The following is a 17,800-nucleotide window of genomic DNA, read 5'->3' on the forward strand; positions in this document are numbered from 1 at the left end:
CCCTATGGGGATGATGTGCAGGGGGGGTCTGATCGCTCCTGCTGGTGGCATGTTGCGGGGGGGGGGGCACCTCAAAGCCGACGACATTCCCTCCCCCTCCCTCTCCTACCTGTCCCCCCAGTGATCCGGGCTGCACAGGACGCTATCCGTCCTGTGCAGCCAGTGACAGGACGTCCTCTGTCACATGGCGGCGATCCCCGGCCGCTGATTGGCCGGGGATCGCCGATCTGCCTTACGGCGCTGCTGCGCAGCAGCGCCGTACTATGTAAACAAAGCGGATTATTTCTGCCTGTGTTTACATTTAGCCTGCGAGCCGCCATCGGCGGCCCGCAGGCTATTCACGGAGCCCCCCACCGTGAATTGACAGGATGCAGCCGCTCGCGCGAGCGGCTGCTTCCTGATTAATCAGCCTGCAGCTGGCGACGCAGTACTGCGTCGCTGGTCCTGCAGCTGCCACTTTGCCGACGCACGGTATAAGCGTGCGGTCGGCAAGTGGTTAATAGAAAGCTGTGAAATGTGGTCATATTAAGGTCTATGTACAGCACTATGCACGTTTTGTAGCACCTTTTCTTTGCCCACCATGTTGCTTTTGGACGTTTATGGGGTAGTATTTCTGAGCTGTCTGCCATGAGTACGTAATTCACGGCCTGTTGGAGCAGACACACTCCGCAAACGCCCAGTGAATTTTCAACCCACCTGTGGGATAACTACACCCCCACTTGCTTTATAAATACAAGTGGAGGGGGATGAGCCAGGACCCCCACAGCTTTCTATTAAAGGGTTGTAGTCTCTATATAGGGCATTCACAGGAGACTATACACTATAAGTGGCATCTGTTTTACAGTCATTTGATTTTAATAAAGTATATATGACTTTTTATGTACCCAAAGGGCTTGTCCTCTAGACACCAGTGTTTGTACTTTTTTCCCTGGTACTCCTTTTTCGGTTAGTGTTTGTAACTTAAAGCGGAACTATAGAAACGTTTTAAAGACACGGTTTCACTTACCTGGGGCTTCTGCAAGCCCCCAGCAGCCATCCTGTCCCGCGCAGCTCCTCCACGAGTCTCCGTTCTCCCGCTGCCGCTCCGCTCCGTACCTCGACCTGTAAGCGTATCCTTTCTTTGCCTTCTCCTCTGCAATAGCGGGGAATGCTAAGAAAGGATACGCGTGGCCAGGTGCTGTGGCCCGGCAGCGAAACCAAAAGTAGCTGGCGACGGGAGTACGGAGGCTCGTGGAGGACCGGCGCGGGACAGGACGGCTGCTGGCGGCTTGGGGAAGCACCAGGTAAGTGGAACAGTGTCTTTAAAACATATCTACAGTTCCGCTTTAAAGGATACGTGATCCAAAGCAAGACTACCTATGGTAAGCAGAGATATGTTCATGCTGGATCCACATACCTCTGTACATTGTTCGTTCCTCTTCTCATAGCCCCACTCCCTGTAATCATTCCTTGAAATAATTTGACTTTTGGCTTAAGTCAAATTTTCAAACAGGAAGAGGCTGGCTTACTGCAATGTCCCCTCCTCTAAAACGGGAGTCTGAAGCGATTTTAAAAACAAAAAAGAGATCCTTGCCTCTGGGTCCTATAGAGCCTTCTCTTTCTCCTCATGGTCCCTGCAAAATCTGAGAAGGTTAAAGTAGTGCTTTAAAGCAAACCTGTACCAAACTTTTCAGAATTTGGAGACTGCAATGTTTATTCTGGTTTAAAAATGAGACGTGATGGCTGTTGTGCTGACACAAAACCTCAAATCCCTTCTAATAGTGTATAAATATAAAGAATTACTTTGCTGTCTGTACTTCCTACCATGAGTTTGATCTAGGTTAGTTGTTATACAATTGCCAAGCATGTGTTCTGAGTGATATAGGGGGTCTATGGACAGTTGTGGGGTATGCAGGGATATCAGGTGGACAGAACCCAACAGGTGCCAAAACAAGTACAAAAGCTTTTCTTTATAGGATGCTGAAAATAATGGCAGCTATGGTTTAATATCCATCTTTCCATTTCAGGTACTAGAAGTTACTTCTCCCACAGCTGGGAGTGTTTTGGTGGGGACATCCCACTTGCATCTGCTGCAGGTGTCTCAGGAAATATCTGTTAGAACTATGTCACCCAGCGGAGAATCTGTGGATTCAGTGCCAGCTCAAATACCCTCTGCCTTCTTAAAAGTCAGTGAGACCTCTTCCTTGTCACAGACATTTTCTAACTCCAGCCTTACAAGTGAGCAGCCCCTGGTCGGTCAGCCTGAGAGATTTCCCATCAAGCCTCTCATTTCATCTTCACCCTGCTCACTCCACAATCAGGCAACCTCTACTTTGCAAGCTAATCTCTCCAGCCACACCAGCTGTAGCACTGTAGACATGATAGACTCTTTGCCAGCACAGATTGCACCACATCCTATCATCTCACCACTCAGTGCTTCCCCCGGGTATTGCCAAGGATCTTCCAGTGCAGAGCCTTCTGAAATACCATTGTCAAGCCAAGCTACAAAAGAGAAGCTCACATCCTCTTTACTAGATGCTGCCAGAGTACCATTGCCGGTGAGAGCTGCTAGTAATTGCCCGAAAATCTCTGAGCCTGCTTTGGAAATAAAGGAATCAACGCAAGACAGTCTGGTAAGAAGCAGCAGCTGTCAGAATAGTGTACCTGACACCTGTTCATGTTTTTCATTTTCTTTTTTTATACATTTAGTGCAACCAAATTAGAGTATGGTCAGCTATGCGAGTCCAATCAGAGTTCTTTTGGCTGGTACACACAAGCAGGAATTATGAATGCACTTGAGCATCCTTGCGTCATTCAGGCTAGAACAAAGGGAAAGCAGCACCACAGGCACTAGTTAGTCTGTACACTTTTGTTTAAATGGCTGAGGTTATATACTCGATTTTGTTGTGTGAACCTGATCCTGGGAGCACCCACTTATGGGCTCAAATCTTCAAATGTGTGCCTTGATCCTCTCCCCTGTACCACGGCCACAGTCCTAATCAGTATTAATAGCTCAAATACTTTATTCAATCCATTAAAAGACCAGCAACAACAGTCTTCTGTTTCGGCATAAGCTGCCTTTCTCAAGTTGCCATAATGTCAAGTACCGGTCAGGTACTTGACATTATGGCAACTTGAGAAAGGCAGCTTATGCCGAAACAGCAGACTGTCGTTGCTGGTCTTTTAATGGATTGAATAAAGTATTTGAGCTATTAATACTGATTGTGGTGCTGATCCTTCTGTAATGGTTAGTGACCTGACAGCTGCGGTGGATAGCAGTACCACCGCAGCTGCTTATGATTCTCTGCCTGCCAGTCTCTCCGCTCCTCGGGCGTCTAGCACGCCGAGGACAGGTATGAGGAGTACTCGTTTGTCGGCTGCGGTGGACGGGGGGTCCACCGCGGCCATCACAGGATCCCTGCCTGCTCGGTTCTCCGCATCCCGGGCGTCTAGTACGCAAGGGACGCATGTCTCTGCTGTGCTCAGGGGGACGTTAGCGCGTGCGCGCGCTCACCGTCAGGATCTTTATGCGGGGAGAAGGCGCGTCAGCTGACCCGCCGGTCGGCTGACATCAGAGGAGTCCTTCGGCTGCTCGGATTGGCTGAATGGTGTGGGTGTGGCCGAGGGGTCTCCTCCGCTTCTTAAGCCTCTGGGAATCATTTGCAAACTGTCTGCTGTTGCGAATACTTCGTGTGAGCACTCAGACCTAGAGAGGTCCTGTGGATGATAGATGTATATGCAGTGTTTGCAATATACATCTATCTATAATTAGCTAATATTATTATTGTATTTTTTGTGTATGACTCTGGCTAGTTCTGACCTATCTAACTCTTAGTGATTCTGTACTTTTGCCTATCTGATCCTGTTGCCGACTCTGCCTGAAATACATTCTGTCTCTGTCTTACGATTCTGTACCTGCTCTGTCTGTCTGTTGCTGAACCGATCTGTCTGACCTCTCTATACTCACCAGGGAGCCCTTGTCCCTGGTGAGGAGTGCTGTACTGATAGTGCTTACCAGCTCCTCTGGTGAGGTTTAGTTAACTCTATCAGTAATTACTGTTGCAAAAATAACTACACTCTGTGCATTAAAGTGGTTACTTACCTGTGACACATCAGTACATATATACCAGTATTATTGGTGATTCTGCAGATCAGGGCTGTGGAGTCGGTCCAAAAATCTACAGACTCCGACTCCTCAGTTTAAGATTACTCCGACTCCTCGACTCCGACTCCTCTAATTTGCATATTACAATTTTGTTGAATAACAGTATGTAACGTGAAATTCGTCTCTTAACTGCCAACGCTTAGGAATTTTACAAGCCAACTGAGGTGAGAAGGATATGGAGACTGCCATATTTATTCCCTTTAGACTAAAACTAGTCCTTGGTAAGAGTACTTGTAAAAGGTACAGACCGGAACAAAGAACATCTATCAGGCCCAAGGCAATGTAACTGTGGGTACATGAGTGATGTGCAGGTACTCTGCAGGGGAATGAGGAGATTCTTCCTCTATTACACATCTGAACATGGATCAGGCCCTAGGCAATGTGACTGTGGGTACATGTAAGAATGATGTGCAGGTACTCTGCAGGGGAATGAGGAGATTCTTCCTCTATAACAGATTCTTCATGCACAATCTGAACCAGGTTTATGGGTGATAGACAATACCTCTGTGTTCAATGTGCACAAAATTCTCAGTGGATTCCCTGCAGCTCTGTGGGGAGAGCATATGTAGAGTATAGTACTACTGTGTAACAAAGTAAACCTGAGACAGATGAAATTAAAGTTTTATACATACCTGGGGCTTCCTCCAGTCCCCTTCAGGCTAATCAGTCCCTCGCTGTCCTCCTCCGCCACCTGGATCTTCTGTTATGAGTCCAGGTTCTTGAGCCAGTCTGGTGTAGTGCGCATGCACACATTTCGCCGCCGGGAGCGTACTACACCTGCTCAGCACTATTGCGCAGGTGCAGAATGCTCCTGGCTGTGGAAGCGGCACGTAGCCAGACTGCTCTGACTGGCTGAATTACCTGGACTCATAGCAGAAGATCCAGGTGGTGGAGGAGGACAGCGAGGGACTGATTAGCCTGAAGGGATTTGGAAGAAGCCCCAGGTATGTATAACACTTTTCTTTTCATCCGTCTCAGGTACCCTTTAATTTGTAGTCACCAAACCAAATTTTAACAAAATATCGAATTATTTGATTTCATGAGCAAAGAGAGTGCATACATTTGCATAAACCAGCATCAATGCAGAATTATTTCCATCTCATTGACCATCTCTATTAGTGACACGGCTACACATCAGGCTTTATACTTACAGCATAGATGTTATTTCGTATATATAAGAGATTCCTGTGTACACATCATATATACTGTACAGTCACAATCAGATATGTATATCTGACTTTAAAAATACGGGGACTGCTTTATTGAAGAAGCACAAGTAACTAATTTTGATTGGTTTATTTCATTTTTGTGGACTGAACACAGCGATTACTGTATATATACATTATTTTTAATGACTATTAACTGAGAAATAGAACTTTTTATCATAATTTCTATTTTAATTACAGTTACAAATTCATTAGGAGTCGGTGCACTTTTTCCCGACTCCGACTCCAGGCACCCAAAATTGCTCCGACTCCACAGCCCTGCTGCAGATCACCATATAATCCGGTATATATCTGATTATAGGTGATACTGCAGATCACTTCATAATCAGAAGTCTGTTCTTGCTGACACCAATCGTTACACCTTTGTTGGAGACTTATACTCGATTTTGTTTGCAGTGCTGGCTCTGTTCAGTGCTGAAAATAGCAATGTTCAATTGGGGTGACAGGCCGTCACTGTCAGTGGACTGATTTGTGCTACTTTACAGAGAAGTCTGGTTTTAAATGTAAATGGTCTTTATCATTCTGTACTCAGCAAGTTATGCTGGGAATACACGGCTCGATTCTGAGCCATTTAGATGGCTCGATAGATCATTTCCAACATGTCCGCTCTCCCGCCCGATCATTTCGCCGCTCGATTCCGCATTGAACACAATGGATAAAGATAAGAAAAACGAGCGGAAGATAATGGAATCTCCTGCGGAAGTGATCAGGAAAATCGAGAGGCAAAATCGAGCAGTGCATGCCCGGCATCAGAGACTAGTACCCATGGGGTATTCTGAGGAATTCCATTCATTTCAGAAGCAGCCCCTAGATTGGGGGGGGGGGGGGCAATACACCTACCAGAATAGTGGCACATGAGGGTTTGCCAATATCTTTATGTAGATCCTTTCCAGGCAGTGCTTTTATAAAGGAAATGCTGAGAACCCCCCAATGAAGAGATGGACTAGTCGCTCAGATTTTTACTAGCTACTGTAAGTGACAGTGACATAACAAAAAGCAATTTATAGTGCATTTTTCTCTGAGGGAAATGTATATATTATATTATACATACACTGGTATTTTAAATGTTACATTTTTTTGTGATAGTGGTCCTTTAATCTGTGCAGCTGAGGGGTGATTCCAACCAGAAAAATACATATTTTGATGAAACACATCTTGCGGACTTTTTAGAAAATATTTTACTTGTAATGAAATGTTTGTTTTTAATTCTAGAAGACGGTTCCATCTGCCAAAGAACCTGAAACAAGTGATCGGGCGCTCGGTGGTTTGCCTCTGGGTGTGACATGGAGCAAGGAAAGCATCACAGAATTGAATGCAACAGACACCAAAGAAGACTGCTCAAGTCCAGAGACAGAATTATCAGGGGAGGCAGAAAACCCGAACAGCCGCATCCGCTATCGCGGAGCCTCTATTCAAGACTTTATTGAAGTGGGCAAAGCAGAGGAAAAATTATCAGTTGAAACTAATACTGCCTGTCAAAAGGAGGTGAGTGCTGCAAACAGTGCTCATCTTCACAACCAGTTTAATGTTGACAAATAGGGGTCTGACCAAGAAATGACCAGTCTATAATTGTAATGGTAGGTTTATTGTACCTGCCAGAGACAGCACAAATACAACAAAAGAACCCTGAAAAACCCAGTGCCTCAAAGTCAGAGCTTGATGTGCATTGTAATGAGTGAAACAAATATTTGATCCCCTATCATCCAGCAAGATTTTGGGGTCCCACTTGTCTTCACTGCATGCATGTAACAAGCTGAGATTAGAGCACCCTCTGTAAGGGAGTGCTCCTAGTCCTAGTTAGTTACAGGGCCTGTGTAAAACAACCCTGTCTACAAAGCAGTTGATCAGATTACAAATGAGCCACCATGGCCAAGACCGAAGAGCTGTCCAAGGATGTTCGGGACAAGATTGTAGACCTGCACAAGGCTGGGCTACAAGATTATCACCAGGCTTCTTGGTGAGTAGGTGTCCCTAGACTTGGGACAAAGACTAGACAAAGGACATGATGTGCCAATGGAGGAAAAATATTTTTGGTATCTCCTTTAGAAAGGGGATATTTACAGTAAGAGTGGTTAAAATCTGAAATGTCCTACCACAGGCAGTAGTTAGGGCAAATGCTATATTTTCATTTGCATTGAAGGACATACAGGATCTTCTCAAAAAATTAGCATATTGTGATAAAGTTCATTATTTTCTGTAATGTACTGATAAACATTAGACTTTCATATATTTTAGATTCAAATACACACAACTGAGGTAGTTCAAGCCTTTTATTGTTTTAATATTGATGATTTTGGCATACAGCTCATGAAAACCCAAAATTCCTATCTCAAAAAATTAGCATATTTCATCCGACCAATAAAAGAAAAGTGTTTTTAAAACAAAAAAAGTGAACCTTCAAATAATTATGTTCAGTTATGCACTCAATACTTGGTCGGGAATCCTTTTGCAGAAATGACTGCTTCAATGCGGTGTGGCATGGAGGTAATCACCCTGTGGCACTGTTCAGGTGTTATGGAGGCCCAGGATGCTTCGATTGCGGCCTTAAGCTCATCCAGAGTGTTTCTGCGTCTCTCAACTTTCTCTTCACAATATGCCACAGATTCTCTATGGGGTTCAGATCAGGAGAGTTGGCAGGCCAATTGAGCACAGTACTACCATGGTCAGTAAACCAATTACCAGTGGTTTTGGCACTGTGAGCAGGTGCCAGGTCGTGCTGAAAAATGAAATCTTTATCTACATAAAGCTTTTCAGCAGATGGAAGCATGAACCCACTTTTGAAACAGAAACAGCGGCAGAAGCGCCTGACCTGGGCTACAGAGAAGCAGCACTGGACTGTTGCTCAGTGGTCCAAAGTACTTTTTTCAGATGAAAGCAACTTTTACATGTCATTCGGAAATCAAGTTGCCAGAGTCTGGAGGAAGACTGCGGAGAGGGAAATGCCAAAATGCCTGAAGTCCAGTGTCAAGTACCCACAGTCAGTGATGGTCTGCGGTGCCATGTCAGCTGCTGGTGTTGATCCACTGTGTTTTATCAAGGGCAGGGTCAATGCAGCTAGCTATCAGGAGATTTTGGAGCACTTCATGCTTCCATCTGCTGAAAAACTTTATGGAGATGAATTCATTTTTCAGCACGACCTGGCACCTGCTCACAGTCCCAAAACCACTGGTAAATGGTTTACTGTCCATGGTGTTACTGTGCTCAATTGGCTTGCCAACTCTCCTGATCTGAACCCCATAGAGAATCTGTGGGATATTGTGAAGAGAAAGTTGAGAGATGCAAGACCCAACACTATGGATGAGCTTAAGGCCGCTATTGAAGCATCCTGGGCCTCCAAAACACCTGAGCAGTGCCACAGACTGATTACCTCCATGCCACGCCGCATTGAAGCAGTCATTTCTGCAAAAGGATTCCCGACCAAGCATTGAGTGCATAACTGAACATAATTATTTGAAGGTTGACTTTTTTTGTTTTAAAAACACTTTTCTTTTATTGGTCGGATGAAATATGCTAATTTTTTGGGATAGGAAATTTGGGTTTTCATGAGCTGTATGCCAAAATCATCAATATTAAAATAATGAAAGGCTTGAACTACTTCAGTTGTGTGTATTTGAATCTAAAATATATGAAAGTCTAATGTTTATCAGAACATTACAGAAAATAATGAACTTTATCACAATATGCTAATTTTTTGAGAAGATCCTGTATATGGCTATAATAACAAAGTAATTCCCAGTGGTGTGAAGCCAGGGGTTTTATTTTATTGCCATCTGGAGTTGGGAAGGAATTTCTTTCTCTTTTTAAGCCTAAGTGGCCCAAGCCTTGTTAGGGTTTTTTTTTTCCCTTCCTCCGGATCAGCTGGGATATGGGAGGAGGTAGGACAGAGTTGTCCCGATTTTTCTAGTTGAACTTGAGGCAAACATCATCTCTTTTTTTTTCTTTTTTTTCAGCCACATTAACTGTATCTATGTGACTTGACACAAGGTGGTGCTATTCACTGTGTGCTACTCAAACACTTATTATTATGAATTCGTGCCTAAAACATTATAGCTTAAGGGGCCCATACAATGGTCGATTTCAGCCATCGATCAATCGATTTTATAGAATCGATCAATCAGACATCGATTCTATCAAATTCCCCATTCGATCGATTTGTGGCCGATTTTGATCGATTTGATCTATATGACAGGAAGAAAGATCTAGGTCGATGGCCCATAGAGTTGCATTGGATCTAATGGTCCAATAATGCATTTAGATTGATTTCCAATAGATTTCATTCTGAAATCTATTGCAAATCTGTTCCTAGTGTGTGGCACACAGATAGATTCCTGTCAGATTGGACTTGACAGGCATCTGACAGAAATCTATCTGATGGTCGAATCTGCTTTAAATCTATAAGTGTATGTCCACCTTTAGTTTAGTGAAATAAGCTGTTTACTTGTCTCCAATCTTTAAATGTATTTAAATGACACGGAGCTTCTTTAGTAAAAACTTAGTATTGCCTTTTTATGTTATTTGTTTTTTTTTTTACCTCAGGAGGCTAGTGATGTGCTTGTAGATGTACATTCAAGTGTTGCAGACGTTGATCGAAGTCGTAGTTCTAATCTGTCTGACATTTTGGAGGAAGAAGAGGATGAGGAAGATGAAAACCCTTCTGTTACTGCCAGTGCCCAGAAGTGGGGACCAACCTCAAGCTCAGTAGCAGACAGCTCAGGGAAAGTATGTTCATTTTTTTTGAGGGGGGGGTCTGAGAACATGTGTATGGGAGGTACTTGTTGCACCTGTTTTATCTAAAATGGGGATGGTCAATCAGATGTAAATAATTTCAAATTGACGCAGAAACTGGACGATTTTTTAATGCAAATATATGCAGATTAAAAATTGAATAATCAAACACCATCCTGGCTTAATTCGATTGGTCTATTTCCAAGCTACATACATTTGCATACATCATTTGCATAATTATGCATTAACTTAAAATTATTTGGATTACATTGATCACCCCTTTTATTTTAAAGTTCAGAATCATTTCATTTCAACTTCTGAACATAAGTGCACTCACTCACTCACTCACTTTTTTTTACTCCTTAAGCCTGATAGAAGATAAAGGTTATGCCTGATAGAATATGCAATCATATAAGCCCCTGTTGCTAAGCACAGCAACCATATGTCAACAGCAGCCACCATTCTGTGTTGTAGGTGGCTGGTCTGCAGTTGTGGAGACCATTGAGCAATATGTACAAGCACTTTTACATAGATTGGCAACCCATACAGCAAAATAAACACTCCCCTTTTACCCGCCTACAGGCACTGTACTTAACACTGGGGACTGCTTTCATTGTGTCTGCAATAGAGTGATATTTAGCTTCTAAGGTCTCAGGAGGGCAAAAGGATAAATAAGCTTTAGTTGTATCTGAACACAATAGGTTGACTGGCATGCATATCATGCAATTTCTGTTAGACATGCCTATCACTTTACCCCCCCCCCGTGCTAAATTTCTCCGTCCCTCTGCGCACTGCTTCACCCCCAGGGACGGAGAAAGGCGCACTTGTTTGTTTACTGGCTGGGAGTGGGCGGGGACCTCGCGCGCACACTCCAGCCAGCCAGCACAGCAGGTGACTAATTGGATGTTAGGAACAAGCGTTCCTAAATCCAATTAGACGCGCCGATTGCGGACACAATGGAGACTGCTTCAAACAGAAGCAGTCTCCATTGATAACAACAAAATGTAAACAAATGTGTAGCGCGCGATTGCGTGACCCGCGCGCGCACACACCCCCGCTCTGCAGTGCAATGATTGGTTATGGGGACCCCAGTCCCCAATAACCAATCATATCACAGAAAAAAAATCAATGGAAGCAGCGCTGCAAAGTACAAATCGCGCTGGTGCTTCAGGGGTAAAACCCCTCCGTTGTGAAGTGGTTAAGTGGCTGTATGGCAATACGATCTGTTTTCTTCTTTGCCTTGTTCTTATATATCTTTTCAAAAGAGAAAAGGCCTCTGAAAAATAGAGATTAAAGAGGCATCCAAAAGTATTAAGAGGCTTAAAGGACAACTGAAGTGAGAAGAATATGGACGCTGCCATATCTATTTCCTTTTAAACAATACTAGTTGCCTGGCCGCCCCGCTGATCTATTTGGCTGCAGCAGTGTTTGAATAAAACCTAAAACAAGCATGCAGCTAATCTTGTCAACACTTGATCTGCATATGCTTGTTCAGGGTCTATGGCTAAAAGTATTAGAGGCACAAAATCAGCAGGACAGCCAGGCAACTGGTATTGCTTAAGAGGAAATAAATATGACATCCACCATACACCTCTCATTACAGTTGTCATTTAACGCTAATAGCGTAGAACATCATCCTTATAATAAACAGAAGTTGTTAAATAAGTTGCAGTGTGTTTTTGTGTGTAACCCTACTTCCTCAGGTATACAAGTCTAAATAAGCAGTCAAGTCCATTTTTATATGCATGTAGACTTGTATCTGCAAGAAAGTTGGGCTACTAGCAAAACATGCCATATCTGTTTCTACACATTCTGTCATAACAAGGAATCCTTTAATTTTTCTTTTTTACATCATGGGTGCCTGTTTTGCGCAAAGCTATATCTGTTTAGAAATAATATTTTAACCACTTTGTCCTCCTTGACGAAGTTCTACGTCAAGGAGGACATGTGCTCTCCCGCAGTCGATCGCGTGCATGCGTGCTCCTGGCCACGGATCGTTAGCCCAGGAATCAATGAATCGGGCCATGGTGCCCGATCACTGATTTCTCTCCCCCGCAGAAAAAGCGACAGCTTCTCTCGGAAGCTTCGCTTTTTCTTCCTCCTATGTCCCTCTAAGCGTACATTGTACGCTTAGAGTGACGTCATGTAAACAAACTCAAGGTTGCCATCTTGTGGCCAAAAAGTAAAACTACATCTAAATATAAAAAAAAAAATAGACATATATATTGACTCCAAACAAATACCATTTACTGTACATCCCACCCTCCCAAAAATACCCACATAAAATGTTTAATAATAAAAAAAAAATTGCAATAAAAAAAAACAACACATAAATATTTACCTAAGGGTCTAAACTTTTTAAATATCTATGTAAAGATGAAATATTTCTATATTTTTTTTTATAAGCTTGTAAATGGTGATGGATGCAAAACGGAAAAAATGCTCTTTTATTTCCAAATAAAATATTGTCGCCATACATTGTGATAGGGACATAATTTAAACGGTGAAATAACCAGGACAAATGGGCAAATACAATATGTGGGTTTTAATTATGGAGGCATGTATTATTTTAAAACTATAATGGCCAAAAACTGAGAAATAATGAATTTTTTCAGTTTTTTTCTTATTCTTACTGTTAAAATGTATTTACAGTAAGGTAGCTCTTAGCAAAATGTACCACCCAAAGAAAGCCTAATTGGTGGCGGAAAAAATAGATCAGTTCATTGTGATAAGTGGTGATAAAGTTATAGGCTAATGAATGGGAGGTGAACATTGCTCGGATGCATAAAGTGAAAACGACCGAGGGCTTAGGTGGTTAAGAAGGCAGACCTTTACTTGGTCTCCACTACCTACCTAGTAGTGTTTTCAGAACAACAGGGACATGTACATCACTCAATAGGTCAAGATAGGAAGGTGTAAAAGTCTCTCCAGGGAACCTTTAAGTTTTTTGCCTGAGTATTAGCCCAAAAATCTGAGTGTACCATGATTTACCATTGCCTTTTGCTTCATGTCTCAAAAGTAACACACCAGGTACTGCGCTCCTCCATATCGCCTTTTATTTTATTTTACTTTGGGCTCTGTTGTGGGCTTTTATGACTGCAGCTGGAGCTTCCAGGTCAGAAGCCAATCAAATCCCAATGAGTTGGATCGGATGTAGGTATAGAACAGATGCTTTCAGGACTCTACCTACACACATAACAGACCTGTACATATTGGTATGAAATTTAAACCGTGGTGTTTGCTGAAAGAAGTTGTTTTCCCTCACATACTTGTAATGTGGAGGGTTGGGGGGTTTACAGTATGTTCAGATGATTAACAATACTAGAAAATAATCATTTACTTTGTGTTTATCATACTTATCTCTGAAAATGTGTAGCTGGACTGTTGTGAGACAGACAGTGATGAGGAAATTCTGGAAAAGATTTTGGATTTGCCTCTGCAGAAACATTGCAGTAAGAAGCTGTTTAGCATTCCAGAAGTGACTGAAGAAGAAGATGAAGAAGAAGAGCATTCTTTACCATCTACTGCCTATAAAGCCTCACACTGTGATGTGGAAGTTTCAAAACGCCAATACTCTAAAGTATATGAAACCCTCCCTAAGAAACAAGTAGCTGTCACTTGTGGAAACCAGTCCTCTGAACAATATTGTAGAGACATAGTTGGAAATGGCAAAGCTAAATGCCCTGGGGATGACTGTAGCTTTCAGGAGTGGCAGCAGAAGACCGGAAGTTGTGTTTCCCAGTCTCCAGCTTACTTTGTACATATGGAAGTAACTGAAAGCACAACATGGAATAATAAAAAGAACAGCGGTGTAAATGATAGAGCCCAGCCAGTGGTTGAACCCAACCGGAAGAAACAGAATGATGGGCGGGAGCACTGTAGCCGATTGTCTACAAACTGTAACCCGGGGAATCTTCACAATTCCAGATGCCAGAGCTTCAACGACCCAGTGGTCTGTGGAACAGCACGGGAGCCTCTCCAAGTAGGACAGATAAATGTAAAAAGCAAGCCAGCTAGGTTGTCTCAGAAGCATAAGCCATGTGGTCCCATAAATCTAAAAACAAAAGCTTCTGTTCCTTCAAGCTGTAAGCACCTTGAAATTGATATAGAATACGACACAGAAGATGAAGAGGAGCCATCAGTCCCAGGTTATTTCACCATTCGGACTAGAGCTGATCTTTGGGAAGACAGTTCTCAGACAGACAGGGAAGCCTGGAGTGAAAGCTCTGACTATTCAGAGCCTGTTCCATTTACAAGAAGGAAAAAGCAGATGAAAAGACCATTAAAAGTCCTGCCAAGAGCAGGACACACAACCATTTTACACAATGATCAGAGTCCTGAAGCTCAGCAAGCCTTTAAAGATAATCATACCAGCAAAGCAGCAAGTTATAAACCTGTGAGGACAGTTCGATGGGAGTGTGCGGAAAAGGTGATGTTTGGTTTCCCGGTGCTTACAGTGATGTGCTGCTTGTCGCCTACTCCTTTCCTGATCATTAGGTGCAATGGTAGCTGTGGCTTTTCTTTGTTTGCTTTTATAAGTGTTGTGAGAACCTGCTGGCTGGCAGAGTGCAGCATTCATGCTTCACTGCCCTTCATCAACTGCTGCTGCTTGAAATGCTTCGACAAGTGATGTACTGAACGTCATTAAGCACATAGTATTCCTCTAGAATAATTTACAAGGCAGTTATGTGGCTTATGCACTCTATGTAGTTTATTTTTGCAAATGATCTCCCAAGTTATGTAAATGTAGCTGATCTTACATACTATCAGGGTTCCATTAGTGGGGACAATTGTATGAAGACTGTCTCTGAATTAAATCAATCAATGTCTGTTGGATTTTATTTTTTAAATGTTTGTTTTTTTTTAAGTTGCCACTTTCCTGGCAGTGTTGGCAGTCCAAGGCTTCACCACATTGTGATTATATATCTGCCTGGTTCATGCAGCTCATGATGTAACAGACCCTATATTGCACATTTATTTATTCAAGTTGAAAAGCCATTTATCTACAGTATAAGCTGCAACCTAGAAAAAGCAAATTTCCAATTGTTAAAAGTCCTTTGGCGGGATCACGCTGAATATATTTTGGGAAACTGATGAAATTCACATAGTAAGTTTGGGTTTCAGTGACACTGGCAATTTTCAGAAATCACAGACAAACATATAGGGCCGAATCCACCATCTGTATGCATTTTTTTTCTCAAGGGCCCTAAAGAAATGCAAACTGGGGTAAATTATTTTGAGGAGTATTATGTGCACTGTATGTGCTGTAAGTCACTGATGTTTGTTTGCTAGGCTTAGCTTGGTCTGCTTTCAGTTATTGCTGTATAATGACAGGAACAATATTGTTCACTTGCATGATTTATCCTTAGGATGAGTGGAGAGAAGAGCCAAATGTGCCATTGCGTTCAGATAATTCTAGAATGGCAGCCTCAAATAAGAAGACAAATGTGAATCATATGGCTTCAGATACTGAGTCAGGTGAGTAAGAATTATTTATTTTTTTAGCTTTGTGTGATCGTACAATCATTACATGTTTTCCTCTGCCAATTATCTATGCAGGAGCTGGAGCTTCCACACTCCCTGAATATCCTCAACATAACAGGTTTCAAGATCCCAAGAGTGTCTCACAGAACCAAGAACTGAATGCTGCAAGGTTATTTGTAGCCTTATTTGATTACGACCCAGAGACCATGTCACCGAACCCTCATGCCTATATGGAAGAACTTCCTTTTAAAGAAGGACATATTTTACAGGTAATTTCCTCATGTAAGCTAGTTAGAATTATTTGGTCGGCACTTGAGAATATCTCAAGCATAGGGAGGGTGAGAGACACACCTGGTGACCCAATATGGTGGTGTCCTGCGGGTGATAAATGAACTACAGTATTTCTCAAAAGAAAGTTATTCATGGTTTGAGTCTCCTGTGAAGGCAGCCACTAATACAATAATACTAATACCGTGCAGGTCAACAGATTGTGTATATAGTCAGTTGATACCATAAAACTATTAAAGGGACTCCCAGCACCTCTCATGGGTATGCCTTTATGACTCCGACCAGTACTGCAAAGTACTTGCAGATGCATACCTTTCTGTAGCTTGAGCTCTCCTCATTCATTTGATGCCTGAATCGCCGTTCTACACCCAATAGTTTTTGTTCGATTTCAATTTAAAAATCACGGCTGCCATCTTGGCTATATTATAACTTCTGGGTCACCCCTGTCTTCTCTGTTAGAGAAGTGCATCACTGAATGAAGCAGGAAGAGGCAGTGACACTCATGGCCATTGCAAGAGGCTCCTCCAGAGGGGTCATAGCACGACTTTGTTGGAAGTCGTCTGGCTTAAAGGCATACCCATGAGAGGTGCTCAGAGTCCCTTTAAACACTTGGAGGTGCCAAAATGAGATTGACAAAATTAAAACATCCAAAGGAGAGTAAATGAAACACCCACCTTTTGTGAAGGATAACAGTAATAAATAATGTCCAAAGAATATTTATTGCGCTACAAAACAGGGTTTTAAGGGTCCACTCCCTCTTCAACAGGAAAAAATGTGTTTGCTTATTTTCAGTAACATGCAAGGTGCTCCTCCAAAGTGTCAATGAGGTTGCCAGTAGGGATGGTCAATGAGATGCAAATAATTTTGAGTTGATGCAGCATTATGCAAATGTCTGCATCCTGAACATGAACCAATCAAATCCTGCTGAGGTAAAATTTGATTGGTCCTATTTTCAAACTGCATAAACTTGCAAACATAATTTGCATAATCCTGCATCAACTCGACATTATTTGGATCTCATTGACCATCCCTAGTTGCCTGCAGCAAATTGTAACCGAGTAGAGGTGTATTGTAGCCAGCTGCAAACTCCTTCTGAAGTTACTGCTAGTCTGACATTGTGGCAGAATTTGCATTTGATAACATTTAAAGCAACTGCAGGTTAAGAGTTGTAGCTGCTACAAATGTGTGTGAGGGGGACATACTGCTTATACTGGAAATATTTTAACCTAAATCTTTTTCAGGTTTTTGGTGATAAGGACAGTGATGGATTTTATCAGGGGAAGCACGGGGAGAGGACTGGTTACATCCCCTGCAACATGGTGTCTGAGTTACACATACAGAGTGAGGAAGTCAGAAGGGAACTATTACGCCAGGGTCATCTCGCATCCCCATCCATGCTCAGTGACTTAGGTAAGCTTCATCTACCTATCACACAGGTACAAACCTCTTGGTTGTTGCCATTCACTGCCAAAGTGTGCATTATTTGAGATAGTAACAAACCCAATGAAAGAGTATTTTGCCATCATATTTGCAGTGAGATATTTAAAGTGAACCAGAGACGAAGCACCCTCATGTATTTTACCATATAGATGAGTGGGAACATTAGAGACAACACCTACCATGCGTTCTGTTTCATTCTGCACTGCACAGCTTGTTTCTTATCAGACCTGATAAAATCCCTGACTGAGCATTCAGTCTGGCTTTGCTATAATGATTCCTGAGCAGAGCCAGCAGGGGGCAGGCTTGGACTTGAAAAGACATGAGAGAATACAGACTGAGCTATAAATATTCCTGAGCAAAGCCAGACTGAATGCTCAGTCGGGGATTTTATCAGGGCTGATTAGAAGCAAGCTGTGCAGTGCATAATGAAACAGAAAGCAAGGTAGGCGCTACTGATATATATGGTAAAATACATGAGGGGGCTTCGTCTCTG

At 42.6% G+C, this 17,800-nt stretch overlaps 1 protein-coding gene across 4 annotated transcripts in view; it reads left to right on the plus strand.

Moving 5' to 3' along the window:
- TSPOAP1 (TSPO associated protein 1) overlaps positions 1-17,800 on the plus strand; it is a 259,480-nt gene that overhangs the window by 211,385 nt on the left and 30,295 nt on the right. For 3 of the 4 annotated variants that reach the window (XM_068270047.1, XM_068270048.1, XM_068270049.1), the window contains 7 exons: positions 2,007-2,612; positions 6,583-6,855; positions 9,907-10,089; positions 13,472-14,524; positions 15,465-15,573; positions 15,655-15,848; positions 17,109-17,277. In XM_068270047.1, coding sequence (XP_068126148.1) covers positions 2,007-2,612; positions 6,583-6,855; positions 9,907-10,089; positions 13,472-14,524; positions 15,465-15,573; positions 15,655-15,848; positions 17,109-17,277 — 2,587 coding nt within the window. The remainder of the gene's footprint in view (positions 1-2,006; positions 2,613-6,582; positions 6,856-9,906; positions 10,090-13,471; positions 14,525-15,464; positions 15,574-15,654; positions 15,849-17,108; positions 17,278-17,800) is intronic. The other variant, XM_068270050.1, reaches the window with a different exon arrangement.

This window comes from Hyperolius riggenbachi, chromosome 2 (assembly GCF_040937935.1).
Source record: "Hyperolius riggenbachi isolate aHypRig1 chromosome 2, aHypRig1.pri, whole genome shotgun sequence".
Classification (NCBI taxonomy): Eukaryota; Metazoa; Chordata; class Amphibia; order Anura; family Hyperoliidae; genus Hyperolius; species Hyperolius riggenbachi.